This window comes from Oncorhynchus mykiss, chromosome 17 (assembly GCF_013265735.2).
Source record: "Oncorhynchus mykiss isolate Arlee chromosome 17, USDA_OmykA_1.1, whole genome shotgun sequence".
In the NCBI taxonomy this organism is placed as follows: Eukaryota; Metazoa; Chordata; class Actinopteri; order Salmoniformes; family Salmonidae; genus Oncorhynchus; species Oncorhynchus mykiss.
In genome coordinates, this window is record NC_048581.1 from 12767728 (window position 1) to 12785515 (window position 17788).

General features: G+C 46.6%; 2 protein-coding genes across 5 annotated transcripts; both read left to right on the forward strand.

Annotated features, from left to right (window-relative positions):
- Positions 1-1853: 1853 nt before the first annotated feature.
- LOC110493411 (G-protein coupled receptor family C group 5 member B-like) lies at positions 1854-6933 on the forward strand. The gene is made up of 4 exons (XM_021567670.2): positions 1854-2352; positions 3063-4176; positions 4411-4523; positions 6354-6933. Exons 2-4 carry the CDS (start codon positions 3063-3065, stop codon positions 6396-6398), a joined length of 1272 nt encoding a protein of 423 aa, XP_021423345.2. The 5' UTR covers positions 1854-2352; the 3' UTR covers positions 6399-6933.
- Positions 6934-11891: 4958 nt separating this feature from the next.
- On the forward strand, positions 11892-17222 carry LOC110493412 (lysine-rich nucleolar protein 1). 4 transcript variants are annotated; one of them, XM_036949033.1, is made up of 8 exons: positions 11892-12278; positions 12598-12678; positions 12928-12996; positions 13266-13985; positions 14043-14582; positions 14988-15056; positions 16159-16236; positions 16346-17222. In XM_036949033.1, the coding sequence occupies exons 4-8, from the start codon at positions 13266-13268 to the stop codon at positions 16658-16660; spliced, it is 1722 nt and encodes a 573-aa protein (XP_036804928.1). In that variant the 5' UTR covers positions 11892-12278; positions 12598-12678; positions 12928-12996; the 3' UTR covers positions 16661-17222. The 4 variants fall into 4 exon arrangements, with proteins under 4 accessions (XP_036804928.1, XP_036804929.1, XP_036804926.1 ...); XM_036949034.1 differs by having other exon boundaries at positions 14109-14582; XM_036949031.1 differs by having other exon boundaries at positions 13266-14582.
- The last annotated feature ends 566 nt before the right edge of the window (positions 17223-17788 follow it).

Consider the following 17788-nt stretch of genomic DNA (forward strand, 5'->3'; position numbering starts at 1 on the left):
ACCAGGTAACGACTCTCTCAGTACAGTACAGTGTCTGTACTAATAAACAGTCTCAGGGTAGGAGTACTGATCTAGGACCAGGTAACTACTCTCTCAGTACAGTACAGGGGCTGTACTAATAAACAGTCTCAGGGTCTGTACTAATAAACAGTCTCAGGGTAGGAGTGCTGATCTAGGACCAGGTAACGACTCTCTCAGTACAGTACAGGGTCTGTACTAATAAACAGTCTCAGGGTAGGAGTGCTGATCTAGGACCAGGTAACGACTCTCTCAGTACAGTACAGGGTCTGTACTAATAAACAGTCTCAGGGTAGGAGTGCTGATCTAGGACCAGGTAACGACTCTCTCAGTACAGTACAGTGTCTGTACTAATAAACAGTCTCAGGGTAGGAGTGCTGATCTAGGACCAGGTCCCCCATGTCCATGTAATCTTATTCACACACACACACACACACACACACACACACACACACACACACACACACACACACACACACACACACACGGTCACAGACTGGGGATTACCCCCATGTCAGTATAAGGAGAAAGCAGCATGCGGCTGAGTCATGGATTTTCTCTGTTACGTGACGTCCTGTCTCAGTTCCCAAATGTCACCCTATTCTCTATGTAGTGCACTAGGGCCCATAGGACTCTGGTTTAAAGTAGTGCACTACACAGGGAATAGGGTGACATTTTGGACCGAGACACTCACTAAACTAAGGAGACAGCGGTTACGTGAACCTGACACTCACCTGTGTTCAGGACTCTTCTCCTCCCCTCCTTTTCCTCTCCTCCTCTCCTCCGCTCTTTCTCTCCTCCTCCCCTCCTCCTCCTCTCCTCCTCCTCCTCTCCTCCTCCCCTCCTCCTCCTCCTCTCCTCCGCTCTTCCTCTCCTCCTCCCCTCCTCCTCTCCTCCGCTCTTCCTCTCCTCCTCCCCTCCTCCTTCTCCTCCTCCCCTCCTCCTCTCCTCTCAGCATACCTGCTCTAGCTGCCTTCTAGTTTCCCCCTTTGATTTGATTCTTCTGAAGATGTTTCACCTTGTATTGAATATAGGTCTCTGTTTATAGGTTTCTGCTAAGAGGCTTTACCGTGCACCCTATTCCCTATATAGTGCACTACTTTTGCTGTGCTTGGCCAGCCTGTGTTTTAACCTGTCCTCGAAACCTTCCGCCAGGAGGAGACAGTCGGGCGGAAGAGGACAAGAAAATGGGGATGGATTATTCCACTATTAATATGAGATTGTAACGGTTGATTGATTGAATGAATTGTATTTGGGGGTGGCAGGTGGCCTAGCGGTTAAGAGCATTGGACCAGTAACCAAAAAGTTGTTGGTTCAAATCCCTGAGATGACTAGGTGACAAATCTGCCGATGTGCCCTTGAGCAAGTCACTTAACCCTAATTGCTCCTGTAAAACGCTCTGGATAAGAGCATCTGCTAAATGACTCACATGTCCAATGTAAACCGTTGAAAGCTGCTGCAGTTGGAAGGAACCAACATTAAAGGCCGGTCTGATTATATACTTTATTATTGCATTGTGAAAGTGATAGAGAAGTTGAGGAATCTGTGGATACTGAACTGTTGACCTCTGCATGGAGGAAGACCAGTGTAAATGCACTTCTGACAGTGGGTGAGCAGAGAAGAGCAGTGCTTGGAAGTAGCATTGCAGCGTCCCTGTGAGCCTCAAGCCGACAGCTGCAACCAAGTTGCTGTTTACATCCCCCGCAGATTTAGAGAGAGAGAGCGAGAGAGCGAGATAGAGAGAGAGAGAGATAGAGAGAGAGAGAGAGAGAGAGAGAGATAGAGAGAGAGAAAAAAACAACTTTTAGTCAGGTTTGTTATATTTGGCCATGTGGGGGAGTGAAGTCAAGCGTGCACCTGACACTTTCTTGGAGTGCTCATAGCGCGCTGTAGCATTGCCAAAACAATGATGTGATATAACGTGATACCATGGGAAAATAAAGGAAACGCACCAGAGAGATTCCACAGACAGGAGTGAAATTTAACGGACCCAATAACCGTCACAGCTCGCGCCACCGGGGACCGGATGGAATACAAACGGAATAGTCAACGAGTGACTCACCTTTTATACAGTCCGTTATTTATGGTGAGCGTGCGATCTGCTGTGCGCACAGCTCGCCAACACGTCAGATAACGGTCACCTTGTAGTCGCCTGTTAATGAAGAATATCTTAAATGAGTCTGCTGAACAAACGTCGTTGAACTAACATGGACCCAAGATGAATTGTGAGTTTGGGATATCGACTATGTGGGACTAGAGATGTGACCTCTTTATTTTTCCGAAGTCATGACAGTTATTAAGTAACCTAACGGAACATTCGACTAATCTCTCAAGGTGAGTTCAGTTCACAATAATTGAACAAATGAATATTTGAAGGATTAATATGCACAGTAGTTTTATGGATTATTGTTGTTTTTGGTGTCAGATGTAAAGACTGATAGCTTAATTATAACTTTTTGATAGCCCCGATCGTAGCCCCGCCCCGGGCCATGGCACTTTCAAAAAAAGTGCTTTCTTCCAATGTTGAACTGTGTGTGTCTGTGTGTTTGTGTGTGTGCGTGTACTTGTCACTCAGCCTGTGTTGTGAAAACCCAGCGCTATGTAGGCCAACCCACTTGGCTGTGCGTTACTATGGGAACCGTGGCCCTGGCTGGCACAGGCTGAGTGGGCTGCTGAGGGCCATGCTGTGTATGTGTGTGTGCATTTTAGTGTTTGTATGTGTGTGTGTGTGTGTGTGTGTGTGTGTGTGTGTGTGTGTGTGTGTGTGTGTATGAGCATCCAAGCAGTTAGAGATTGAGAAAGGACATTACATAATAATGATATATTTGTGAAATGAAAGATGTACCAGGAACAGTTAGTTCCCTCTAGCAGAAACTCATTCCACAGTCTCTTGTGGTCCAACACTGAATGATACACTGACTAAACAAGTGATAGCAAGAGACAGGCCATTTTGGTGCTGTGTTGTTGACATGATTCAGTAACAACGTTTTGCTTCTCTCTCCCTCCCTCTTCTTCTTCTTCTTCTTAATTTCTCTCTATCTCAGATGGCCCTCAGTCCCGTCCTTCTCTTTCTCCTCTCTCTGATTGGCTGCGGCCACTCCCAGGATGACATCATCGACCCCGGCCTGGCCCCTCCCTCTCCTCTGGGTTGCGGTGTGAACGTGGACCCCTTCTACCGGACGTTGTGTGACCTGGAGTCTGTGTGGGGGGTGGTGTTGGAGGCCGTGGCCTGTGGTGGAGCCATCACCTCCCTGGTCCTCTCCGTGGTTCTCCTAGTCAAGCGCCACTCCATCCTTGACCCAGATCGGCGCTCTGGCCTGGGTCCTCTTCTCCTCCTGCTGGCCTCCCTCTTGGTTCTCTTCTCCCTGTCCCTGGTCTTCCTGGTGGGGCGTAACGAGGCCCTGTGTGTGGTCCGCCGGGTCCTCTGGGGCCCCCTGTTCGCCCTGTGCTTCTCCTGCCTCCTGGCCCAGGCGGTGCGGTTGAAGAGGCTGGTGTCTGGAAAGTCTAGCCCCAAAGGGAGCTCCCTGGCTGGGCTTGGCATGGCCCTGGCCCTGGTCCAGGGGATCATCTCTGGAGAGTGGCTGCTGCTGACAGTGGTGAGGGAGGGCCACGGGGCCTGCGACTACCCACCGGTAGACTTTGCCCTGGTTTGCAGCTACGCCCTGGGGCTGCTCCTGATGGCGCTGTGCCTCTCCCTGGCTGTGGTGCTGTGTGGAGGGGAAGGGGGAGGGGACGAGGCAGAGGAGGGGAGTGACGGAGGGTGCGAGCGGCGTTGGAAGTGCAACGCCGTATGGCTCTTCCTGTCCTGCCTGGCGTCCCTGTTGCTATGGGTCTCCTGGCTTGTGCTCTATCTCTATGGCGACGCAGCGTTGAGGGGGGCGTGGTTGGATGGTGGGGAAGGGCGGCGAAAGGACTGGGATGAGCCGGTGTTGGCGGTTGCCTTGGTGGCGCAAGGTTGGATCCTGCTGTTATTTCACGCTATCCCAGAAGCCCACCTGTGTCTGAGGGACCCGCCGGTCCCCAACCAGCAGGACTACTTTCACACCAGCCAGCCCCTGCAGCCCTGCTTCCAACAGGAGGTGCCATTACCCACACACACCCTCACACACAGGCCCTGCGCAGATAACCAGACCTACTCTATCGAGGAACACAGCGCAGGTACACTGTGTGTGTGTGTGTGTGTGTGTGTGTGTGTGTGTGTGTGTGTGTGTGTGTGTGTGTGTGTGTGTGTGTGTGTGTGTGTAAGGCTATGTGTGGGTTTGCAAATATTTGTGTACATGCAAAAGATGTAAGTCCTAAATAGAATGATTGTCTACAGAAAAAAACAAACTAACGATTAACTAGTAACATCCCCTTGATTTGTGTTTGCTCTCTCCCTGGGTCGAGTCTCAGCACTGAGAGGTGGGTCGTACCATAACGGACATGGGGGGATGCGTCCTGGGATCCCCTTCAGAGGCCACATGTACCAGCCCACTGAGATGGCCCTGGTGATGAACGGAGGAACGGTTAGTGTGTCCTATCTCACACACACACAAACACCCATGTTCATATTATATTTAAGCAATAAGGCCCGAGGGGGTGTGGTATATGGCCAATATACCATGGCTAAGGGCTGTTCTTAGGAATGGCGCAAATATTGGCCATATACCACAAACCCCCGAGGTGCCTTATTGCTATTATAAACTGGTTACCAATGTAATTAGAGCAGTAAAAATACATGTTTTGTCATACACGTGGTGTACGGTCTGATATACCCTGGCTGTCAGCCAATCAGCATTCAGGGCTTAAACCACCCAGTTTATAATATTATATTAATACATATTAACTCAACTACCTCTTACCCCAGTACACTGACTCGGTACCGGTGCTCAATGTATATAGCCTGTACAGTGGGGCAAAAAGTATTTAGTCAGCCACCAAATGTGCAAGTTCTCCCACTTAAAAAGATGAGAGAGGTCTGTAATTTTCATCGTAGGTACACTTCAACTATGACAGACAAAATGAGAAAAAAAATCCTGAAAATCACAATGTAGGATTTTTAAGGAATTTATTTGCAAATTATGGTGGAAAATAAGTATTTGGTCAATAACAAAAGTTTATACTTTGTTATATACCCTTTGTTGGCAATGACAGAGGTCAAACGTTTTCTGTAAGTCTTCACAAGGTTTTCACACACTGTTGCTGGTATTATGGCCCATTTCTCCATGCGGATCTCCTCTAGAGCAGTGATGTTTTGGGGCTGTTGCTGGGCAACACGGACTTTCAACTCCCTCCAAAGATTTTCTATGGGGTTGAGATCTGGAGACTGGCTAGGCCACTCCAGGACCTTGAAATGCTTCTTACGAAGCCACTCCTTCGTTGCCCGGGCGGTGTGTTTGGGATCATTGTCATGCTGAAAGACCCAGTCACGTTTCATCTTCAATGCCCTTGCTGATGGTAGGCTTTGTTACTTTGGTCCCAGCTCTCTGCAGGTCATTCACTAGGTCCCCCCGTATGGTTCTGGGATTTTTCTCAACGTTCTTGTGATCATTTTGACCCCATGGGGTGAGATCTTGCGTGGAGCCCCAGATCGAGGGAGATTATCAGTGGTCTTGTATGTCTTCCATTTCCTAATAATTGCTCCCACAGTTGATTTCTTCAAACCAAGCTGCTTACCTATTGCAGATTCAGTCTTCCCAGCCTGGTCTACAATTTTGTTTCTGGTGTCCTTTGACAGCTCTTTGGTCTTGGCCATAGTGGAGTTTGGAGTGTGACTGTTTGAGGTTGTGGACAGGTGTCTTTTATACTGATAACAAGTTCAAACAGGTGCCATTAATACAGGTAACGTGTGGAGGACAGAGGAGCCTCTTAAAGAAGAAGTTACAGGTCTGTGAGAGACAGAAATCTTGCTTGTTTGTAGGTGACCAAATACTTATTTTCCACCATAATTTGCAAATAAATTCATTAAAAATCCTACAATGTGATTTTCTGGATTTTTTTCCCTCATTTTGTCTGTCATAGTTAAAGTGTACCTATGATGAAAATTACAGGCCTCTCTCATCTTTTTAAGTGGGAGAACTTGCACAATTGGTGGCTGACTAAATACTTTTTTGCCCCACTGTATATAGCATCGTTACTGTTATTTTATTGTCTTAATATTTTCTTTTGATCTATTTGCAAATGTTCTTACTTTTTAACTGCATTGTTGGGAAAGGGATCATAAGTAAACATTTCATGGTAAAGTCTACACCTGTTGTATTCATGTGACAAATAACATTTGATTTGATTTAACACACACACACACACACACACACACACACACACACACACCCTAACCACTTGTCTGTCTGTAACAGATGCCTACCGCTCCGGTGAACTACACAGGGAGACAGCTGTGGTGAGAGGAGAACCTTGGAACCGGTCTCCACGGCAACACGGCATATTATGCTGCCGGAATGCTCCGGAATGTTTCCAATGTCACTCATAACCCCATCAATGCCTCTACCTCACCTCACCATTGACTGTACAAAAGCACTGCAACAAGGAATTTACCCCTAGCCACAGATCTAGGATCAGCTCACACTAACTTTTTTTTATACACTTTGGTCATTGAGAGGAAAAGGGAAAAACTGATTTGAGATCAGTGCTCACAAGAAATGTCATTCCAGGATTGACTGCAGGAGATTCAGAGAAGGGTAACAAAGACATTGCCTCCCCCGTCTTAACCCATGCAGACTGGAATATATCCCCAATGATGATGATGAACGTCAAGCTCGCTCAGTGAACAGTTATCGTCTGCGCCCCAAATGGCACCGGCTCTGGTCAAAAGAAGTGCACTACATAGGAATAGAGTTCCATTTGGGATACAGGGATACAGACTTCTGTTTTTCTGTAAAATATTTTTTTGATTTTCTGTTTTGTTGTTTTAAAAAGGGGGGGGGGGGGGGGGTGAAAGCCTATATGACACACCAGGTACAGGAGAACAGTGGTCACGTCCCAAATAGAACTCTATTGTCTATAAAGTGCACTACTGTTGGCCAGAGCCGTATTGTTCTGGTTCTGGTTGAAGCACTGCATTATAAGGAATAGGGCTCCATTCTGGAGGCATTCAGTATTTATGTAAATTCCATCCATCCACCGTGCTCACTAACCTCGCCTGCCCACTCATGTTCTCTACAGACTCTGTGTGACGAGTCTCAAATGGCATTCTATTTCCTATTTAGTGCGCTAATTTTGACCAGGATCCAAAGGGTTCTAAAGTAGTGCGCTATGTGGGGAATGGGGTGCCATTTGGGATGCGGAACACTAAGAGTTGCTCCTATTGATGATGCTTATATGACTCTATTAGATGTGTTGGGACACAAGTGTTTTTTCGAAGACTCTCAGCTTTGTGTTCGGTCCACCAGAGTTGTTGTGATCAAGCACTTTATTATTAAGCTAATCTCTGCTATTTGGGATATAACGTTCGTGTGGCATATTTCTATGGTGAATGTTACGGTGGTGAAATTGAATTTATTATTGGTGTCACAGACGAGTACTGTATTTCTGTTGGTGTGGTTCTATGATATCAGTAGTTTTGTTATGGGGTTGTTGTATGTAACACATTTTGAGAGTTTTTAACAGGGAGTGCAATATCAGTATGATTATATGGCAGAATATACAGTATATGAATTAATGGTAGGATCTGCACCTCATACTAACGTTATATATTTCAGAGACTTCTTCTTTGCTCTTTGCGTGTTTTATCTCCCAACACCTGAACAGTGAGACACCCCCTTGTCCTTGATTGGACTAATCTGCTGCCTCTTAATCCCTATGGTGCTCTAACCTTGGAATTACCCATTTAGGGAAACTGATAGGGGGGATTGGTATTAGTGGCTTTACTGTGACCAGTCGTGTACTCCTGTATAAGGCTATTTATTATATTATCATCCTATGTCCTGATACAGAGGAGGGCTTGGTTGCATGTCTCTTAAACACAATTCTCACACAAAACTCAATGAAATAAAATATAGATTATAGATGAAACTGTTTGGATCGACATAATATTGAGGTGTCTGTAGAAGGCTTTGTAGCATGCAAACTTGAAGGCAGAAACATTTCTATATTAAACTGTTTGGAAGGTTTATTTTGCTTCTATCTAAAATGACAGATTGTTTGCGTTTTAACATGATATGCCTTGCGGCAGCCGTGTTGTCGTGGTAATGATAGTATGTAGCATGGAAAGCCTAAAACAGAAAAGGTTCCAAATCTTGTAGGTTTAGGGCTTCTATCTATCTCTGGTAAAAGCCACTGGCACGGTAAGTGACAGTTCTAATGAGCTACAGGCGTTGCTAGGGAGCATCCTGAATGGCATCCCGGTCAAAAGTAGTCCACTATATAGGGAATAGGATGCCATACTGGACACACCCAACGTAACGGCTAGGCTACAGCACCCTAACGCCCTCTGCTGTGGGTTACAGAGTCTCTATAGACGGCTAGGCTACAGCACCCTAACGCCCTCTGCTGTGGGTTACAGAGTCTCTATAGACGGCTAGGCTACAGCACCCTAACGCCCTCTGCTGTGGGTTACAGAGTCTCTATAGACGGCTAGGCTACAGCACCCCAACACCCTCTGCTGTTGGTGACAGAGTCTCTTTGGGTCAGCCAACGTAACGGCTAGGCTACAGCACCCTAACTCCCTCTGCTGTGGGTTACAGAGTCTCTTTGGGTCAGCCAACGTAACGGCTAGGCTACAGCACCCTAATGCCCTCTGCTGTGGGTTACAGAGTCTCTATAGATGGCTAGTCTACAGCACCCTAACGCCCTCTGCTGTGGGTTACAGAGTCTCTATAGACGGCTAGGCTACAGCACCCTAACGCCCTCTGCTGTGGGTTACAGAGTCTCTATAGACGGCTAGGCTACAGCACCCTAACACCCTCTGCTGTTGGTGACAGAGTCTCTATAGACGGCTAGGCTACAGCACCCTAACGCCCTCTGCTGTTGGTTACAGAGTCTCTTTGGGTCAGCCAACGTAACGGCTAGGCTACAGCACCCCAACACCCTCTGCTGTTGGTTACAGAGTCTCTTTGGGTCAGCCAACGTAACGGCTAGGCTACAGCACCCCAACACCCTCTGCTGTTGGTTACAGAGTCTCTTTGGGTCAGCCAACGTGACAGCTAGGCTACAGCACCCTAACGCCCTCTGCTGTGGGTTACAGAGTCTATTTGGGTCAGCCAACGTAACGGCTAGGCTACAGCACCCCAACGCCCTCTGCTGTGGGTTACAGAGTCTCTATAGATGGCTAGTCTACAGCACCCTAACGCCCTCTGCTGTGGGTTACAGAGTCTATTTGGGTCAGCCAACGTAACGGCTAGGCTACAGCACCCCAACGCCCTCTGCTGTGGGTTACAGAGTCTCTATAGATGGCTAGTCTACAGCACCCCAACGCCCTCTGCTGTGGGTTACAGAGTCTCTATAGACGGCTAGGCTACAGCACCCCAGCGCCCTCTGCTGTGGGTGACAGAGTCTCTATAGACGGCTAGGCTACAGCACCCTAACGCCCTCTGCTGTTGGTTACAGAGTCTCTTTGGGTCAGCCAACGTAACGGCTAGGCTACAGCACCCTAACGCCCTCTGCTGTGGGTTACAGAGTCTATTTGGGTCAGCCAACGTAACGGCTAGGCTACAGCACCCCAACACCCTCTGCTGTTGGTTACAGAGTCTCTTTGGGTCAGCCAACGTGACAGCTAGGCTACAGCACCCCAACGCCCTCTGCTGTGGGTTACAGAGTCTCTTTGGGTCAGCCAACGTAACGGCTAGGCTACAGCACCCTAACGCCCTCTGCTGTGGGTTACAGAGTCTCTTTGGGTCAGCCAACGTAACGGCTAGGCTACAGCACCCCAACGCCCTCTGCTGTGGGTTACAGAGTCTCTATAGACGGCTAGTCTACAGCACCCTAACGCCCTCTGCTGTGGGTTACAGAGTCTCTATAGACGGCTAGGCTACAGCACCCTAACGCCCTCTGCTGTGGGTTACAGAGTCTCTTTGGGTCAGCCAACGTAACGGCTAGGCTACAGCACCCTAACGCCCTCTGCTGTGGGTTACAGAGTCTATTTGGGTCAGCCAACGTAACGGCTAGGCTACAGCACCCCAACGCCCTCTGCTGTGGGTTACAGAGTCTCTATAGATGGCTAGTCTACAGCACCCTAACGCCCTCTGCTGTGGGTTACAGAGTCTCTATAGACGGCTAGGCTACAGCACCCTAACACCCTCTGCTGTGGGTTACAGAGTCTCTATAGACGGCTAGGCTACAGCACCCTAACGCCCTCTGCTGTGGGTTACAGAGTCTCTTTGGGTCAGCCAACTAGGCTAGGCTACAGCACCCTAACGCCCTCTGCTGTTGATTACAGAGTCTCTTTGGGTCAGCCAACGTAACGGCTAGGCTACAGCACCCTAACGCCCTCTGCTGTTGATTACAGAGTCTCTTTGGGTCAGCCAACGTAACGGCTAGGCTACAGCCCCCCAACGCCTTCTGCTGTTGGTGACAGAGTCTCTTTGGGTCAGCCAACGTAACGGCTAGGCTACAGCCCCCCAACGCCTTCTGCTGTTGGTGACAGAGTCTCTTTGGGTCAGCCAACGTAACGGCTAGGCTACAGCACCCTAACGCCTTCTGCTGTTGGTGACAGAGTCTCTTTGGGTCAGCCAACGTAACGGCTAGGCTACAGCCCCCCAACGCCTTCTGCTGTTGGTGACAGAGTCTCTTTGGGTCAGCCAACGTAACGGCTAGGCTACAGCACCCTAACGCCCTCTGCTGTTGGTGACAGAGTCTCTTTGGGTCAGCCAACGTAACGGCTAGGCTACAGCACCCTAACGCCCTCTGCTGTGGGTTACAGAGTCTCTTTGGGTCAGCCAACGTAACGGCTAGGCTACAGCCCCCCAACGCCCTCTGCTGTTGGTGACAGAGTCACTAGAGGTTTTTAATGTCACGTGCACAAGGACAGTGAAATGCATGTAATGCCCAGCTGTAAGCCCGACCATGCAGTAATCAATAACAATGTAAATCTGAGAATAACAAGGTAGAACAAAAACACACAGTAAATACAAAATAAGAAGAACATGATAAAGTAAGTAAACATACTATATACATGGTCAGTTCCATATTATAATGTACAGGGATACTGGATCTATAGAGGTAGATGTGTATAGGGGTAAACATACTATATACATTGTCAGTTCCAGTACCATATTATAATGTACAGGGATACTGGATCTACAGAGGTAGATATGTATAGGGGTAAACATACTATATACAGGGTCAGTACCATATTATAATGTACAGGGATACTGGATCTATAGAGGTAGATATGTATAGGGGTAAACATACTATATACAGGGTCAGTTCCAGTACCATATTATAATGTACAGGGATACTGGATCTATAGAGGTAGATATGTATAGGGGTAAACATACTATATACAGGGTCAGTACCATATTATAATGTACAGGGATACTGGATCTATAGAAGTAGATGTGTATAGGGGTAAACATACTATATACAGGGTCAGTACCATATTATAATGTACAGGGATACTGGATCTATAGAGGTAGATATGTATAGGGGTAAACATACTACATACAGGGTCAGTACCATATTATAATGTACAGGGATAGTGGATCTATAGAGGTAGATATGTATAGGGGTAAACATACTATATACAGGGTCAGTACCATATTATAATGTACAGGGATACTGGATCTATAGAGGTAGATATGTATAGGGGTAATGTGACTAGGTGTCAGGATATATGATAAACAGAACAGCAACAGTGTATATGATGATTTTATATGAGTCGGCGTGCGTGTGTGTAGAGTCAGTATAAATGTATGTTGTGTGTGAGCAAATTATGGAGTGAGTGTTTGCCCACACTGCATGGCTGCATCCCACATGGGAGCTCCGGTCAAAAGTAGTGGAGCAATAAGCACGTGAGCTTTTCAGAGCTCTGCAGCTTGATTGGATATGTTTTGTTGTTCTGCACGTTTTTGAGAGAGAGAACCACACACACACACACACACAGCATATGAGAGAGCGAGAAAGATAAAGACAAATACGACGTGTGAAGAAGGGAGAGAATCAGGAGATAGGAGAGGAACAGGAGATAGGCGAGGAACAGAAGGAGCGTGCCGTTGAGCTTTGTTGCTATAGACACACGAGGACGATCACTAGAAGAGAATCTGACAGTATTTCCGGGTCAAGGAGCAGTGCAGTACTGGTGTACACACGTTTCCACGTGAGTCTTAAAAGTAAGTCAACTTTAATGCCGTTATTTGTAAATATGAAATGAGGAAGCGTTCAGGTAGTCTTCCAGCTAATTGCTGTGTTGACCCGTTGCAAAGTGTGTTATCACCGGTGACGGGTTATTTGGCCAACTAACATGGCAAGCTAGCTAACCCTAACACCCCATGCACACATTCAATCGATGCCGCTTGCTAGCATAACTTGACTTACACTGATCAAGCTGTTTTGTAAACTACATTATAACCTAGGCAAATAGACTGGTAAATGTTATTGTTTTGTATAACTTACCTGCGTTAACTGGACTGGATGTGTTTGCTTCTGCAGACGGCTTTTCATGACGAAGTGGTTTTCGTGTCCGAGAAGACAGGAAGATACAACACCGTGGAAAAGGTCTTTATTGATCAGGTAGCTAACGTTAGATGAGATCACCATAAAATAAATCACATTATCAATTGATCAAATCACATAAACAACAATCATTATCAATTGATCACCAGTCAGTGTATGTGAATCACTGATTTTAAGACGCCTTCCTCCACATGTGCTGGGATTGGCTGCCAATTTGGATAGACAACCTATGAAACATAGTACTTTAGCCAACATCTACTGTAAAAGTTTACTGTTAGTTTTTAATCCGGGCTTTATCCCCTGTAGGCTCAACGTCTGGCCCTTCAGAGGGAGATAGACAAGGAGTCCCAGTCCACGGTTTCAGTCAGATCGCTGGTTTGTATCTGGTTCTGTGTTGCTCTCCAACATGACACTGACTGCATCCCAAATGCCACCATATCCCCTATTTAGTGCACCACCTTTGAACCAGGACACATTGGGTCAGAAGAAGTGCACTATATAGAAAATAGGGTTTCATTTAGGACACACACTGTCAATATCAATATTGTGTCCATTTTAAACTGAAAATGCATTCTCTACAATGTCCTTTGAAGTGACTGCTTCTTTCAAACAGATCCATATTGTGGGATGTTTATTTTTCTCAGATGGTCCAAGCCGACACAGGCAACAGGATGGTTACCATGAAGAAGACGAACAAGAAGAGTGGGAAGGACACCCACGCTGAGGATGAGATCTCAGAAAACACCTCCATAAATCAGGGGAATAGCGAAGGAGTGAAGAAGAAAAAGAAGACGAAAGTAGAGACTCTGGTAGAAGAAGAGCGGGTGTCCAATGGGGAATGGGGGAATACGGAAGGAGAGCAGGAGAAACAGAAAGGAAAGAAGAAGAAGTTGTTGTCTGGGACTGACACCAACGGTGAGGAAGTCATGACTAATGGAAATGACGGAGGAGGGTGCAGCCAGGAGAAGAAGAAGCAGAAAGGTGTTAACACTGTTAAAACGGAGCTAGAGACAGAACACAGTGGATTAAAGGACGAGAAAGGAGTCGTGGAAAATGGGCAGAAGCTGAAAAAAAAGAAGCGCTCTCAGGCAGAAGAGACAGAGATCAGCGTTGTCAAGGTAGAGGAAGGAGAGGTGATAGAAATAAAGAAAGGCAAGAAAAAGAAGGGAAAAACAGAGGAAGAAAATAAACTGAAAAAGATCCCTAAAGTTACTGAACCAACTGAGAGTCAGGAGGAGGAAGAGGGGGAGACGAAGAAGAAGAAGAAGGGTAAGAAGAGAGCAGTCGCTGAGAAAGGAGAGACAAAAGAGAAAGAGTGCGGAGAGGCAGAGAAAGAAGTGGTAGTAAAGAAGAAGAAGAAGAAGGGAGCTGAGGCTACAGTAGCAGTACAGCAGGAGGAACAGAATAACACCAAGAAGAAGAAGGGAGCTGAGGCTACAGTAGCAGTACAGGAGGAGGAACAGAATAACACCAAGAAGCAGAAGAAGAAGGGAGCTGAGGCTACAGTAGCAGTACAGGAGGAGGAACAGAATAACACCAAGAAGCAGAAGAAGAAGGGAGCTGAGGCTACAGTAGCAGTACAGCAGGAGGAACAGAATAACACCAAAAAGAAGAAGAAGAAGCCCAAGTCCTCCAGCAGCGCTGCAGACACCACCATGGACACGGAGACGGAGAGAAAGGAGGAGGGCAAGAAGAAGAAGAGAAAGGCCTCTGCACTAACAGAGGAGGAGGATGTGTTGGACAAGCGGAAGCCCAAACATATGAAAAGGGTGGATATGACAGGAGTAGTGGAACAGGTGGAGGACGGAGAGAGCGAGGGAAGGAAAAAGAAGGTGAAGAAGAGCTCCTCTGAGATAGAGACAGAAATGGAGGACAGCACCCCTCACCAGAAAGGGAAGAAGGTTATGACGAAGGGGAAAAAGAAGATAAAGGTGGAGAGCTGCGACCCTGAATACCAGGAGGTGAGTTAAAGGGGTTAAGGGTCAGAGGTGAGGAGGTTATCAAATCATGGGTCTCCTTCAGCAGGGTACAACGTTGTGGAACGTTCAGATAGACATATATGATGTAGAACAAACAAGTCTCTCTGACATGTAGAATGAGGAATCATGTCGGCTCTATTCCTGACATTTCTATCTGAAATGGTCAACAATGTTTGCCTCTGGAAGGTGGCCCTGATTCTAGGTGGCCCTGATCCCAGAATGCTGGAGGTACCGACTAACAGAATAGTTAACTGTTAAATTAATATATGGATAAATGGATAAAACAGTGTTGACTTTCTTACTTAATTGTTTCTACTTAAAGGTATTAAAACGCTGACAGTATCAGTCTGTAGTTGTCTGATATGTTGTTTTGCTCCAACCCCCCAGAGGGACCAGACGGATGTGGTTTTCCTGTCAGAGACCAGGGGAAACGCCTTCGAGATCAATATTGATCAGGTAGATCGCTAACGACCCATTAGATCTATTTGGATCCTGTGAATCCCACTTGCCAGTCAGTCCGCCAATCCAACTCTGTCACTGTGAGAAATAGAAATGTAATTTCTTCCTGGTCTGAATTAAACATTGTATATTGATTCTGTAACTATTTATGAATAAATTATGAATGCATTATATTATGCAAATGCTTATTAGTGAATGCTGTTGTTTGACTGCAGCATTGTGTTTAATCAATGACATGTTGGACACACACCAACCAATATAAATGCTCTATACTGATTTAAGTAATACCCTCTGACTGTAATAATATACATGGCGCTAGAAGCATCCGAGGACGTTAAGCTGGACTGTGTGTGGCGCCGGCTCCAGAGTGGCCCATGGTGCTAGAAGCATCCGAGGACATTAAACTGGACTGTGTGTGGCGCCGGCTCCAGAGTGGCCCATGGCGCTAGAAGCATCCGAGGACGTTAAGCTGGACTGTGTGTGGCGCTGGCTCCAGAGTGGCCCATGGCGCTAGAAGCATCCGAAGACGTTAAGCTGGACTGTGTGTGGCGCTGGCTCCAGAGTGGCCCATGGTGCTAGAAGCATCCGAGGACGTTAAGCTGGACTGTGTGTGGCGCTGGCTCCAGAGTGGCCCATGGTGCTAGAAGCATCCGAGGACGTTAAGCTGGACTGTGTGTGGCGCTGGCTCCAGAGTGGCCCATGGTGCTAGAAGCATCCGAGGACGTTAAGCTGGACTGTGTGTGGCGCTGGCTCCAGAGTGGCCCATATCTTTTAGACTAGGAGTACAGTAAATAGAATCACCAACCACATGTTATAGACTATACAGTATATGTTGTGTACTATATAACATGGACTATACAGTATATGTTGTGTACTATAGAGTATATGTTGTGTACTATATAACATGGACTATAGAGTATATGTTGTGTACTATAGAGTATATGTTGTGTACTCTATAACATGGACTATAGAGTATATGTTGTGTACTATAGAGTATATGTTGTGTACTATAGAGTATATGTTGTGTACTATACAGTATATGTTGTGAACTATATAAGATGGCCTTCATATAAAACGATGGTCCTATTATATTCCATAGGGGAGACGCCTGGCCCTGCAGAATGAGATCGACCAGAAGTCCAATCCAGTCCAACTCAAAGCAGCACCGGTACCATCGGTCAGTACTCTTATGATGTCAGGACACCAAGGTGTATCCCGACTCTTCTCTGAAACAAATCATTATGTCGAATATAAATATAACAAACCGTGTTCTTCTTCCCTTCCAGGGTTTGGGCCAGTGGGGCACCGCCCAGTTTGACAGTTCCGACCAACATAGTAAGTTCCTGCGGTTGATGGGCGGCTTCAAGAAGAGCGGGCAGCCAATAGCAGCGAGCGGTGCGACGGGAGGGCGGGCCAACATGGCGCTGACTAAAGACGGACAGCAGAGCTTGCAGCAAGGCCTACTGGGGGAGTTTGAGCGCGCTCAGTCGCGCCGCATGGACTTCACGGGAAGGGGGGCGGGACTTGGGTTCTCGGCGCCGTCCAATAAGAAGTTCTCGATTGACATCAACACAACCCGATCGGTGCGCTTCGATGACTGAGTCGGGACGGACCCTTGAGTGTGCGTGTCTAGCATCCAAAATGGATTTGGATGAGTGTGTGTACCTTTTCTCTTGCAGGGTCTTGGGAGTGTCTGTCGGTGAATGTGGTGTGTATGAATGTATATACGGTAGTAGTTTGGACACACCTACTCATTCCAGGGTTTTTCTTTATTTTGACTGTTTTCTACATTGTAGAATAACAGTGAAGACATAAACTATGAAATAACACATATGGAATCATGTATTAACCAAAAAATCTAAATATATTTTATATTTGAGATTCTTCAAAGTAGCCACCCTTTGCCTTGATGACAACTTTGCACACTATTGGCAAATATATTTTGATTTGATATTTAGACTTTTTTTTGGTTACTACATGATTCCATATGTGTTATTTCATAGTTTTGATGTCTTCACTATCATTCTACAATGTAGAAAACAGTCAAAATAAAGAAAAATCCTGAAATGAGGTGTGTCCAAACTTTTGACTGGTAACAAAAATATAAATGCAACAATTTTGATGATTTTAATGAGTTAGTTATAAAGAAATCAGAAATAAATGCATTGGGCCCTAATCTATAGATTTCACATGACTGGGCAGGGGTGCAGCCATGGATGGGTCTGTGAGGGCATAGGCCCACCCACTGGGGAGCCAGGTCCAGCCAATCAGAAAAGGCTTTTCCCCACAAAAAGGTTTTATTACAGATAGAAATACTCAGTTTTATCAGCTGTCCGGGTGGATGGTCTCAGACGATCCCGCAGGTGAAGAAGACTGAACGTCGAGGTCCTGGGCTGGCTTGGTTACGAGGTCTGTGGTTGTGAGGCCGTTTGGACGTACTGCCAAAATCCCGAAAATGACATTGGAGGCGGCTTATGGTAGAGAAATGAACATTCAAATCTTTGGCAACAGCTCTGGTGGACATTCCTGCAGTCAGGATGCCAATTGCACACACCCTCAGAACTTCATCTGTGGCATTGTGTTGTGACAAACCCGCACGTTTTAGAGTGGCCTTTTGTCCCCAGCACAAGGTGCACCTGTGTAATGATCATGCGGTTTAATCCGCTTCTTGATATGCCACACCTGTCAGGTGGATGGATTATCTTGGCAGAGGAGAAACGCTCACTAAC

Bases quoted from the DNA above. Each gene is read 5' to 3' on its own strand.
- LOC110493411 (XM_021567670.2), top strand. From the start codon at position 3,063: ATGGCCCTCAGTCCCGTCCTTCTCTTTCTCCTCTCTCTGATTGGCTGC. The intron at 4,177-4,410 runs GTACACTGTGTG...GTCGAGTCTCAG, and splicing joins TATCGAGGAACACAGCGCAG to CACTGAGAGGTGGGTCGTAC. The intron at 4,524-6,353 runs GTTAGTGTGTCC...TGTCTGTAACAG, and splicing joins TGGTGATGAACGGAGGAACG to ATGCCTACCGCTCCGGTGAA.
- LOC110493412 (XM_036949031.1), top strand. From the start codon at position 13,266: ATGGTCCAAGCCGACACAGGCAACAGGATGGTTACCATGAAGAAGACG. The intron at 15,057-16,158 runs GTAGATCGCTAA...TATATTCCATAG, and splicing joins TCGAGATCAATATTGATCAG to GGGAGACGCCTGGCCCTGCA. The intron at 16,237-16,345 runs GTCAGTACTCTT...CTTCCCTTCCAG, and splicing joins AAGCAGCACCGGTACCATCG to GGTTTGGGCCAGTGGGGCAC.